Source organism: Thamnophis sirtalis, unplaced genomic scaffold, assembly GCF_051295495.1.
Source record: "Thamnophis sirtalis isolate CommonGarterSnake01/CBP01778 unplaced genomic scaffold, rThaSir2_p1.2 scaffold_4, whole genome shotgun sequence".
Lineage (NCBI taxonomy): Eukaryota > Metazoa > Chordata > Lepidosauria > Squamata > Natricidae > Thamnophis > Thamnophis sirtalis.
Window position 1 is genome coordinate 2,316,732 of NW_028261384.1, and position 13,286 is coordinate 2,330,017.

Here is a 13,286-nt window from a genome sequence, read left to right on the forward strand (position 1 = left end):
GCGAGTCTTGCAGAGGGTGCTCTCACCACCTGGGGCCCCTGACCAGCCTAGCTCCCGCCCTTGACGTTCATTGCTTTGGCGTGTCCCATGCTTGGATTCCCCAAGCAGCGCATAGGAGAACGGCCGTTGACTTACCTGAACGGTCCTTCTATGTACGCTGCGAGGGGAATCCAAACCCGCCCTCGGTTTCCGCTGGTCCGGGCATTGATGTAAAACTTCGTTTTCACTACTATGGCTACCTGCCTCTTGACTATTGACATTGGATCGATTTACTTCCCTCATTGGCCACCGCCTTCCGTGACAATTGTATCACCTCTTGGTTCGGCTGAGCCTTCGTACAAAACTGAACTATCCAGCCAGAGGAGGCGTGGTCAACAATTACGTAACTCAGTCTCTAGGCTAATGGACAAAGTTAACCCATGCTTGGATTCCCCTCGCAGCGCACATAGAAGGTCCGTTCAGGTAAGTCAACGGTCATTTGGCTCCTCTCCCTAACTTAGATATGATCCCTCACTTATAATTGGTATTTGTGTTGTGGAAAAAACATTGTTGTATGAGGAAGTGAGAAAGTTCTTTTGGAGCACTGACGAGTCCCAGCAGTAGTGATACACACTTGTGACGTGTGGCACATTCTATCTGCATCTTTTCAGAAAATAAAACTTGATTTTGCTTATTGAGAGTTGCTTTGGCCTCCTCCTTAAAGTGTTCAAATTCTCTTCCACCCCCACCCCCACCCCTCCTCATTATTCTGTCTTTTTTTATTTTTTTATCTTAGATTCCAGCTTCCCAACAAATGCTGAACTTCCCGGAGAAAAACAAAGAAAAACCCACCGATCTGCAGAATTTTGGCCTCCGGACGGACATCTACTCCAAGAAAACTTTAGCCAAGGCAAGGCATGATGTTTCCCCCCCCCCTTTACTCCTCCCCCCCCTCAGGGATAGTTCCTAGATCTCACCAAAATTTTTAGATTGTGTCTTCGATTGCTGGGATTCCCCAACCAGCAGGCGGAACTTTCCGCCACTGGAAGTTGCTGAAGTGGAGGAACAGATTATCTCAGGGGATAATCTGCAGTCTGAACTGGCTAGTGTGTTCAATTGTCATCTGTTAAATAAGGAAGTACTTACTCCCAGGCTGCTAGGAACTCAGAATCGCTCGGAGAGGGAGATGAGCAATCTCTAAATTGGATGGATGATTCACACACACAAACAAAAATACACACACACAGAGGGAGAGATACTTAGTGGGTGGGTGGATACATACATACATACATACATGACAGACAGATGGATAGATAGACATGAAAGAGAGAGAGAGAGAGTGCTGGGGTTTGTAGATAGGGAGAGAGAGAAATTAGATTATTTATACAAATTAGATATATGTATTTAGTGTCACAACCCCTGGAATCGCCCAAATATGGGAGGAAGCCTACTGCTTCCATTCTCTGTCTATCGGCTCATCACAAGAGACCATCATGACAGAAACCCAATATTTTTACTGTTGCCTTTGTTACATTTGTGTTGTATTTGTGCTGATAAATAAATAAAGGGAGACAAATTAGAGAAATTAGATATAGTATATATATCAATTGTTATTCATTTTCGCTTTCCAGAGCAAAAGCGCCAACGCTGGCCGAGAATGGACAGAACAAGAGACTCTGCTTCTGCTTGAGGTAAAATTAAAACATATAAACCTCAGTCATTAGGATTTGGGCAAGAAGAGATGTGACTGCAGGCAGTCCTCGAATTACAACTGTTCGGTTGGTGACCGTTCAAAGTTAACAACGGCATTGAAAAAAAAGTCACTTAGCATTGCTTTTCGAACTGAGGACCACATCCCCACAGTCACATGATCACAATTCAAACACTCATATTTACGACATTCATAGTGTCCCGTGGTCACGTCATCCCCTTTTGCGACCTTCTGACCAGCAAAGCCACTTGGGGAAGCCCGATTCACTTAACGACCAGGTAACTAACTAACTAGAGCCGAGGTGGCGCAGTGGTTAAATGCAGCACTGCAGGCTACTTCAGCTGACTGCAGTTCGGCTGTTCAAATCTCACCGGCTCAGGGTTGACTCAGCCTTCCATCCTTCCGAGGTGGGTAAAATGAGGACCCGGATTGTTGTTGGGGGCGATATGCTGACTCTGTAAACCGCTTAGAGAGGGCTGAAAGCCCTATAAAGTTGTATATAAGTCTAACTGCTATTGCTATTAAGAATTGTAAGGATTCGCTGGTCTTGATGGGCTGTGTTTGTCTAGTGCTAATCCCTGCTTATCTGGATTTTTCTTTCTGTGAGGTCCTGAGTGTTCTCTGAGTTTGGTGATTTTCTTGCAGACATTTCATGACCCAACTAGGGAACATCATCAGGGCTAGAAGGGGGGGTGGGGGGTTGTGGAGAGGAGGAAGAGGATTGCGGGTCCTTTGTGCTTTCTGAGCTGGGTAGTTTTCCAGATGTTTCATGAGTACTAGGAGGGGGGAGGACTGGGCAGGGGGTCCTTGGTGCTCTCTGATTTTGGGTTTTTTCCTGCGGATGTTTCATGACCCAACTAGGTAATGTCATCAGTCAAAGGGTGTGTTGGATTTGTTCTCTGAATAAAGATTGGCTTACCCTGCTGGCATTGGTGGGGTGTGTCTTTCCCCCCCCCCCCTTGCTATTTCCATGATTGTTGTAGTTTTTTCCTAGAATGATTGTCTAAAAAATCCAATAAATCCAATATTTTGTCGTTCTCCCATTAAATTGGATGGTGAATGGTGGCGGACCTCACGATTTAGCGGGTGGTGGAGGAGGGGGTGGGGAGGAAGGATGCAGATTGACTTGTGGATGAGAGGCAGCTCCAGCTGAGTGATTACGTTCGTTGCTATTCCGGCCGAAGCCGGATCTCAGGAGGAAGGAGAAGAATAGGTGGGAGAATGCTTGGAAGGAGGAAAGAAAAGAGGGAGGAAGAAGGAAAGGGAGGAGAAATAGGAAGAAAGAAGGGAAGGAGGAAGGAAGAAGAAAAAGGCAAGGAAGGAAGAAAAGAGAGGCAGGAAGGAAAAGGGGGGGGAAGATTGGAAGGAAAAAGGAGGGAAGGATGGAAGAAAGGGAAGGGAGAAGGAAGGTGAAAGGGAAGAAAGGAAGAAGGAAGGAAGGAGAAAAAGGGAAGGAAGGAGCTAAGGAAGGATAGCAAAGGGAGCGATGAAAGAAAGAAGGAAGGATGGAGAAAAATGGGGAAGGAAAGGAGCGATGGAAGAAAGAGGGGAGGAGAAAGGAAAGAAAAGAGTGCTGGGAGGGAAGGAAGAGACAGGGAAGAAAAAAGGAGGGAAGGATGGAAGAAAGGGAAGGAGAAGGAAGGTAAAAGGGAGGAAGGGAGAAGGAAGGAAAGGGAGGAGGAGGGAAAGGGAGGAGGGGGGAAGGAAGGAGCTAAGGAAGGATGGCAAAGGGAGCGATGAAAGAAAGAGAAGGAAGGATGGAGAAAAATGGGGAAGGGAAGGAGCGATGGAAGAAAGAGGGAAGGAGAAAGGAAGGAAGGAAGGAAAACAGGGCTGGGAGGGAAGGAACAGACAGGGTGGGAGGAGAGGAAGGCTCAGAATTCAAAGAAGGAAGGAAGGAGCATCCTCAAATCAAGGCTTAACTTTGGTGGACCACATGGAGACAATCTTCCTGTTGCCACGGGAACAGCAGAGCAGTCCTTTCCCATTGGCTCCTTCCAAAAAACGCTGCTGTTGCTGCTCCCTCCTCCCTCATTCTCCCTCCCTCCCTTCTCCTCCTCCTTTTCCACCTTCTTCCTCTTCTCCTTCCTCAATCCCTTCTTCCTCATCCTCCTCTTTTTCTCTTTTTCCTCCCCTCTTCTTCCTCTTCTCCTTTTCCTCCACCTTCTCTTCCTCTTCTCGCTTTTTCTTCCTCTTCCTCCTCTTCCTTCCGTTCCTCCCTCCTCCATATCCTCCATTCTTCTTCCGATTCTCCTCCTCCATTTCCTCTCTTTCCCCCTTCGTCTCCTCCTTCTCCTCCTCCTCTCTTCTCTTTCTCTTCTTCTCTTTTTTCCACCTTCCTCAATCTCCCATCTTCTCCTCCCTCTCTTTTCCTCCCTCTCTCCTCCTCCTCATGCATAGGGAAGGCCCCGAAGTTTTTTCCAAGGCTTGCCATTGCCTTCTTCCTAGGGCTGAGCACGAGTGGCTGGCCCAAAGTCGCCCAGCTGGCTTGATCCCTAAGGCAGAACTAAAACTCAACAACTCCCAATTTCTCATCCGGTAATCAAAGTCCAAGACAATCTGAATGACTTGATCCACCTTAAAGCATCTATTCAGGCGGTCCCCTCGACTTACAATGATTCATTTAACGACCTTTCCAAGTTACTATGGCACTGGAAAAAGTTACTTACACACTTAACGACGGTTGCGGCACCCCTGCGGTCAACTCAATCAGTATTCAAAACGCTTGGCAACTGACTCTTATCTATGACGGCCGCTGTGTCTCTGAGATCACGCAATCCCCCTTTTTGTGACCTGATTAGCAAACTCAGTGGGGAAGCCAGGTTTGCTTAACGACCATGTTGATAACGTAACAATGGCAACGATTCCCTTAGCAACAGTGGCAAGAAATGTCGTAAAGGGGGGGAAAGCACACTTAGCAACAGAACCTCAATTGAGGTTGTAAGTCATAAGACTAACCATATAGGAAGATGTGAGTGTTGATGATGGGATACTGGTGTGTGTGTACAGCTAGTCCTCGACTTACCACAGTTCACTTAATGACCATTCAAAGTTGCAACATCCCTGAAAGAAAAGTGACTTAGACCTGTTTTTCACACTTAACGACCTTTGCGGCATCCCCGTGGTCACGCGATCAAAATTCAGGCAATTGGCAAAACCAACTCACTTTTACAACGGTTGCCTTGTCCCGGGGTCACATGATCCCGACCTCCTGACCAGCAAATTCAAGGGGGGAACCCGCTTCGCTTAACGACCGTGTGACTCCCTTTAATTCGCTTCAAAACAAGAGGGGCCAAGCTCGTTGAACAAATGTCTCACTTAGTGGTGGAAATTTCAGGCTTTACGGAGGTTGTAAGACGAGGAACAACCGTATAGGAGGGAAAACGCGCTCATAGATGGGATTGTGGTGTGTATCATTTGTGTGTGTTTGTCACTCCTAAAAAACCCTCCGTTCTCCGCCAGGCGTTGGAGATGTACAAGGATGATTGGAATAAAGTCTCCGAGCACGTCGGGAGTCGAACCCAGGACGAGTGCATCCTCCATTTTCTCAGGCTCCCCATCGAAGACCCTTACCTGGAGAATTCGGACTCCTCCCTCGGACCCTTGGCCTACCAGCCCGTCCCATTCAGCCAATCCGGGAATCCGGTTATGAGCACCGTGGCTTTCCTGGCCTCAGTGGTGGATCCTCGGGTGGCTTCGGCGGCCGCCAAAGCAGCTTTAGGTATGGTTTCCCCCCTCCCCCCGCTGCACGGACTTGGTTTTATCTTGGCTTACAGGTAAACCAGGTTCCCTACTTATGAAAACTCGAGAGAAAAAGAAGATTGGTCTCTTGGGGTTGAACAGGTGGGGGGGGGGTGTCTCTGAGCTGGGTGGTTTCCTTGCAGACATTTCACAGCCCAGCTAGGTAACTTCATCAGGACTAGAAAGGAATGGAAGAAGAGGAGGAAGAAGGATGGATGGATGGGAGGGAGGGAGAGGAGAACTGTGGCGTCCTTGGTGCTCTCTAAGCTAGATGGCTTCCTAGCAGACCTTTCAGGAACCAACTAGGTAATATCATCAGGGCTGGAAAGGAATGGAGGAGAAGGAGGAGGGGAAAGAAAGTTCCCTAATTTGGTCATGAAAATAACCCAGCTCAGAGACCCTCAACGACCCCCACATACACACTCAACCCACCCCACTGCCTTCTACATGCAATAGCCTGTTTCTGAATACTCTCCAGGGGTAGCCACACGGACAACGGGTCACAGTAGTCCAGACACTCCAGAAGGGGCCGAACTCCGCGTAAGGGCCTCGCGATCCCAACCTTCTTGTCTTCTGCTCTTTGATGGACAACCCATTTTCTCCCAACTGATCAGAGGGGTCTTCGGGGTTGGACTAGAAGACCATCGAGGTCCCTTCCAAATTCCACAATTCTATATTTCACAGGGTTTCTTTTTTTTTTTTTTTGTCCCGCAGAGGAATTTTCCCGCGTCCGAGAAGAAGTCCCTCTGGAACTGGTGGAGGCCCACATCAGGAAGGTCCAAGAAGCCGCCCGGGTTTCGGGGAAAGTGGACCCCACTTATGGGCTCGAGAGTAGCTGCATCGCTGGAACAGCCCCTGACGAGCCAGAGAAAATGGGTACGTTTCCCAAATGTGGACGGTTGAGCTCTCGAGTTAACGTCCATTCGTTTGGCAACGGTTCGGAGTCACTGAATGAAAGGCGGAAAGCTCACCGCCGTCTCTCCCTTCCCTGGAAGCCTCGGGTTCACAAGGAAGGGTGGTCCCTGACTTACGACCATTCGTTTACTGACGTTTCGAAGTCACTAAACGAAAGGCAAAAAGCTCATGATGCAATTTCTCCCCTTTTACAATTTCGGTAGTCCTTGATTTATAACGGTACATTTAGTGACAGTTCGAAGTCACTAAAAATCCTTGCAACGTAGTTTCTCCCCTTCTGCAATCTGTGGGTTGCAATCTGAGTAGTCCTGGACTTATGACCATTTGTTTAGCGACAGTTCGAAGTCACTAAGGGAAAGGCGGAAACCTCGCTATGCAATTTCTCCCCTTTTACAATCCGTGGTTTCCAATCCAGGCAGTTGTTTACTTACGATAGTTTGGTGATGGTTCGAAGTCGCTAAACGAAAGGCAGAAATCTCATGACGCCGTTTCTCCCCTTGAAGCTTTGGGTTCACAAAGAACGGTGGTCCTTGACTTACGACTGTTCGTTTATGGACTGTTCAAAGTCACTAAACCAAAGGTTGAAACTTCACAACTCCATTATCCCCTTCTACAATTTGGCTAGTCCTCAATTTATGACCGTGCATTTGGGGGCTATTTGAAGTCACAAAAAAATCCTCGTGACACAGTTTCTCCCTTTCTACAATCCGTGTGGGTCACAATCCAAGTAGTTCTCAGCTTACGACCATTCATTTAGCAATGGTTCAAAGTCACTAACGGAACGACGGAAATTCGCGACTCCCGTGTTCTCCATCGCATTGTCCGGTTGATCCGAGTGGCTTTACGACACCCCAGGAGGCCTCTTAGCCTGCAAGCTCAGATGGGCCCCCGGCAGCTGTCACACGGGGCGCATGCAGGGCTCAGCCACTAAGCCGTAACCTTGAACAAGGTCGGGCGAACATTCTGGAACGCCTGTGGGGCAGGAATCCTTCATTCTCTGAGCGAGGGAGAACCGTTTTCATCGTCTATTTCTTGGGATCTCCTTTATTATTTGATAAGTTGTCAAGCATGCCTTATACGCATTACTGCTCCTATTTCCCCCCCCCCATAACAACAACCCTGTGAGGTGGGTGGGGCTGAGGGAGAGAGACTGGCCCAGGGGTCACCCAACTGACTTCCGTGCCTAAGACAGGACTAGAACTCCCTTTCTCCTGGCGATTGGCCAAAAGTCACCCAAACAGCCTTCGTGCATAAGGCAGGACTAGAACTCACATTCGCCTGGTGATTGGCCCAGAGTCATCAGCTGGCTTTTGTACACCTAGGGTGGAACTAGAACTCCCTTTCTCTTGGTGATTGGCCCAAAGTCACCTAGCCGGCTTTCCTGCCTAAGAGAAGACTAGAACTCACCAATCGTCCCACAATCACCCAGGTTGCTCTCATGCTTCAATCTGTACTGCAACACACACACCCCTCCCGGGTTACTAAACCTTTACACACTGTCCATCGATTTATTATCCTCTCACCCTTTTTTTCAACTCTGAGCTGATACCAATTTTTTTTTTTTTAAAAAAAGGACAATTAACTTTGACGACTCCCTATTTAGCCATCCTCAGTAGTTAAATCAGGGCAAAACCTGGGGGCGCCTTGGTCCGCTCGAAGAGACGGTCAGCAGGGGTTGCACTTCGAGAGAAGCACCCAGCGTGTTGTTGGGCTTGCACCTGATTTAGCAGATGGCCAACGGAGTGGTGGAACATTGCCTCTTCCTTGTCACAGCGGAAGGCGCGGAGGGATGGTCGCGCGCGAGAGAGAGAGCTGTGAAAAAAACACAACAGCACCCCTGCTGGTTGTACTTTCAAATGGCGCCGGGAAACGTAGCTGCAGGGGCTGAACTTGGGCTCAAATTAAAAGGCATCAACACTGGCTTAACACCGTTCCGGATCAGTGGCTGTCACTAAACAAACTGTTGTTCGGTCAAGGACGGCCTATATTCCATACGTTGAGGGCTGTGGGGGGTCATCCTCGATTTATGACCGCAATTGAGCCCCAAATTTACATTGTTATGGGAGAGATTTGTGTTTCCCCATTTGACAACCTTTCTTCCCACGGTCATTAAGTGAATCGCTGCAGTTGATAAATTAAAGTGAAACTGGCTTGCCCACCCATTGCCTTTGCTCGTCACAAGGTCCCCAGAAGGGGATTGTGTGGCATTTGGAGACAGCAGTGGTCATAAGTACAAGTCGGCTGCCAAGGGCCTGAAATTTGATCACAGGGATGCACCGAAGGTCGGAAGTGTGAAAAATGGTGATAAGTCTCTTTTTTTATTCCTGCTGTTTATTTTGAAAAACTCCTCGGAGTCTTTAGGGGGTCTTGAAAGCCAACTCCCTTCTGGCCCTGAGATTTCCTTGGGGGGCTTTGCGTGAGACCACAATCAGATTTAAGACTTTTGAGATTAGAGGGTGGGGAGGATTGATGGCCAGATGCTGGATGTGTCTGAACCGAGACTTAAAAACAAAAGAGAGAGAGTGGAGGGAGGGAAGGAAGGAACGTAGGAACCAAGAAAAAAAGAGAAAGAGGGAAAGAAAGAAAGAAAGAAAGAAAGAAAGAAAGAGGGGAGGGGAGGAAGACAGAAAGAAAAAAGAAAGGAAGGAAAGGTAAGAAAGCAAAAGGAGGGAAAGAGAAAGACAAAGGAAGGAAGCATGGTGGCAGGGAGGGAAGACAGAAAAAAGAAAGGAAGGAGGAAAGAGAAAGACAGGACAGGGAGGGAAGCATGGAGGGAAGGAAGGAGGAAGGAAAAGGAAGAAAGAGAAAAGGTAGGGATTGAAAGAACGACAGGAGGGAAAGAAGGGAGGAAGCAGGGAGGGAAGGAACAAAGAAAAAGAAGGAAAAGAAAGAAAGAAAATGAAGAGGAGATAAGGAGGAGGGATCTTTGGTGCCCTGTGAGCTAGACTAACGTTTCATGACCCAACTAGGTAACCTGATCAGTGCTAGAAGCACGAGGGGTTTCCTCTCTGTTTATATACAGTCCCTTCTATAGCACTGATGACGTCACCAAGGAGGGTCATGAAATGTCTGCAAGGGAACAAACAGGTTAAGAAAGGTCGGGAAATGGGGGGGAGGGTAAAAGTCCCATTACAACTTTCTCAATCAGTAACCTAATTTTTGTGGCCGTTAATTGAGGACTACTGTATACTTTTTTTTAATAAATAATTTTTATTTAATGTTTTGATCTTTAAAAACAGTAAAAGAAAACACAATAAGAAAGAACAAAACACAAAACGTACATAGCAATATACAGTAATTTTACAGCCTTCTGTATCGGCTTAGCTTTTATAGTTCCCCCTTCTGCATTGCCTCCCTGTTGCTTTGACCTTGTCCTATAGTATAACAACAGTAGTACTGACACTTATAATAATATTAATTATTTGTATCGCCATATATTTTATATTTTGGCTTCTGATTTCTAGCCACTTATAGGTTTTATTCCATACTTTTATAGAAGTCCGATTCTTCTCTTTCTTTTAGTTCTATTGTCATTTTGTCCATTTCTGCGCATTCGAGTGTTTTTCTGATTATAGTTTCATCTGCGGGCGTATTGATTTCCCCCCCCCAGTTTTGTGCGAAAGCAATCCCGCCTGCAGTGAGTAGGTGTATGATTATGTATTGAGATTGTTTGTCCATTTTTTGGTCTAGTAGTCCTAATAAGAATGCTTTTGGTTTGGGTTCTATTTTTCGCTCTGTAATTTCTTCCAACCATTTCCAAATTTTGCACCAGTACGTCCTTGTGATGGGGCACATCCACCACATATGGTAGAATGTTCCAGGCTTGTGGCTGCATCTCCAACATTTGGAGGATAAATTTGGGTACATTTTGGCCAATCTTGCTGGAGGCAAATGACATGTATAAAACATTTCATAGAGGTTTTCATTGTAAGCTACTGCCGTCGTAAATTTATAATTTCTTTCCCATAGTTTATCTCATTTTTCTAAGTCTATATTATGGCCAAAATTTCTTTCCCAGCTAATCATTGTCTCCTTTATATCTTAAATCTAGTAATCATTTTCCTCCCGTTCCTAATTTTTTTTTATCTAATTCCATTTGTTTTTCGTGTATTCCGTATTGTTCCCGATCTTTTTTAAATCTTGTTTTAATTTGCAAATGGAGCCACCATTCCATATTTATTCCTTGTGATTTCAGATCTTGTACTGATTTTTAGTTCTCCTTTTTCATCTAAGAGTTCTGCATAGCTTACCACTTTACTGAGATCTATAGTATTTGGAGATGTCATTGCCTCCATCATTGATAACCAGATTGGGATTTTCACGTAATGGTTTTTTTTTTTTTTTTTTTTTCTGCCCCAGACCTTAAACAGGGCATCCCTTACTATGTGTGTCTCTGGAAGTAGGAGTGAAATTTATTCTTTCCCTCCCAGAGGAAGCCGTGCCAGCCTAGTTGGAGATCGTGTCCTTCTTTTAGGATTCTTTTATTTTTTAGTTGGATCCAGTCCTTTAGCCATGTCAGGGGCTGCCGCCTGATAGTAAAGCTCCCAATCTGGGAGGCCAAAGCCCCCTTTGTTCCTACTATCTTGTGGAAGTTTGTATTTAATATGTGGTTTTTTTTCCCCATACCAGATAAATTTGGATACCATTTTATTTAGTTGATCGGGGAAAAACATTCTCTAATTTAATCGGTATTGTTTGGAAAAGATAAAGTAGTTTGGGTAGTACATTCATTGTAATTGTTGAGATTCTGCCAATTAGTGATATCTGTAGTTTAGTCCAAATATCCAAATCTTTTTGTATCTGTCGTAGCAATTTATTGTAGTTATCTTCTTTTATTGCAGTGGTTCCCAAACTTGGCAACTTTAAGACTTGTGGACTTCAACTCCCAGAATTCTCCAGCTAGCTCTTCTGGCTGGAGAACTCTGGGAGTTGAAGTCCACAAGTCTTAAAGTTGCCAAGTTTGGGAACCACTGTTTTATTGTAATATATTTTGCTGATAGCCATATTCCCAAATATTTAATTTTCCTGGCCCTCGAAATTCCCAGTTTCTCCTCCGGTTCTTCATTTTGTCTTTTGGTTAAATTCTTAGTTAATATTTTAGTTTTCTCTTTCTTTATTTTAAGCCCTGCCACTTTACCGAATTGGCTTATGTCCTGTAATAATATTAGTCCAGTGTCTAGGGGTTCCTCTATGATAAATGCTAGATCGCCCGCAAAGGCCTGCACTTTGTATTCCTGTGTTCTAATTTTCAATCCCTTTATCTCCTGGTTCTGTCTAATTTGTAACATCAATGTCTCTATTGAGAGGATAAATAACGGGGATAGAGGACATCCATGTCTTACCCCTTTGGTTGGAAACCTTCTGTTGCTTCTCCATTTAGTATTATTTTTGCCCTCTGACAGGAATATATTGCTCTGATCATCCCGATAAATTTCTCTCCGAAGTTCATTACTGCTAATTGATTTATAAGGAAATCCCAATTCAGGTTATCAAATGCTTTTTGTGCATCAATAAATATCAATGCTGTTTGTTTTCCTGAATGTATCTCATAGTATTCTAATGTGTCCATTATCGTTCGTATATTGCTTTTTTTAATGTGTTCTGTAGGGTAAAAATCCATTTTGGTCTGGGTGTATGATTCCGTTTAGTTTAATTCTTTCCGCCATTGTCACAAATATTTTATAATCAGCATTTAGCAGCGAGATTGGCCTATAATTTTGGATCTTTTGTTTTTCAGTGTTGTCTTTGGGACACTAATAACAATGTTATTAGTGCTTCCATCCAGGATTTTGGTGTCTTAGCTCGTTCTAGTACTTCATTATACATTTCTAATAATATGTTCTCTAACGATTTTTTAGTTTCTAGTACTTAATTTTACATTATACATTTCTAATAATATGTTCTCTAACGATTTTTGCAATTCTTTATAAAATTCTGCTGGAATTCCATCCGGGCCCGAGGTTTTGTTATTTTTTTTGTTTTTGGATTGCCCTTCTTAATTGTAGCCTCATTGTTCTCTTATTTAGTGTTTCTTTTGTTGTTTCCGATAAGGTTGGAAGAGTCCTCTTTTGTAGGTATCTTTTAATGTCCTCTTCTTCTATTTCCTCTCGGCTAACAAGGTGCTTGAAAGTATTTTACTGCTATACTTTTCCCCCCTTCCTTTTAGTGGTGTATCATCCCTTCTTCATCCTCTAGTCTAGTTGCTGTATTAATTTATTTTCTTTTTCTTTTTTTTAATTTATAGGCTAGCCATCTCCCTGGTTTATTGGCATTTTTGAAATAATTTTGCCTACTTGATCTAATTTTCTGGGCCACTTCTTCTTGTGTAATTAAATTTAATCTATGTTTAATTATTTCTTTTTCTTCTTGGTTTTTGAGGTTCTTTCTGGATTTTATATTCTAATTTCCCCCGTTTCTCCTGGAGCTCTGTATACTGTTTCTTTTTATCTTTGTTTCTTCTTATTGTATATGCTATCGTAATGCCTCGCACTCAGGCTTTGGTTGTGTCCCATAGGTTTTGAATGGTTGTCTGTCTGTTCCAGTTTTCCTTTAGGAAAAACGCTAATTCTTTTTCCACATAGTTCTTTTCTTTCACAACCCTCTGATACATGGTCCATCTTCCTTTTTGCTTCTCCTTTCCATTTGATTGTCAATGGGTTATAGTCGGCCCACATATTCGGTGTTAATTCTACCTCCTCTACATCCTTCCCCATTTCTGGATCCATCCACACCATGTCAATCCTGGACCCTGAATTATGCGGGTTTGAAAAGAATTGTGTATTGACTCTTCTGTGGGTTGATTTCTCTCCAGACATCTTTTAGATTTAATTCTCGGGCCATTTCAAAGAATGCATTTGGTAGTGTTCTCCTTTCATATTTTTTTTTAATTATCCCCTTTATAGTCTTTCTTTGGATCTACCACCGCATTGAAGTCCCCTAA

At 44.5% G+C, this 13,286-nt stretch overlaps 1 protein-coding gene across 1 annotated transcript in view; it reads left to right on the plus strand.

Annotated features, from left to right (window-relative positions):
* Window positions 1–13,286, plus strand: part of SMARCC1 (SWI/SNF related BAF chromatin remodeling complex subunit C1) — a 71,385-nt gene that overhangs the window by 36,607 nt on the left and 21,492 nt on the right. The window contains 4 exon segments of the mRNA XM_087712359.1: window positions 776–889; window positions 1,611–1,670; window positions 5,153–5,411; window positions 6,146–6,307. Coding sequence (XP_087568485.1) covers window positions 776–889; window positions 1,611–1,670; window positions 5,153–5,411; window positions 6,146–6,307 — 595 coding nt within the window.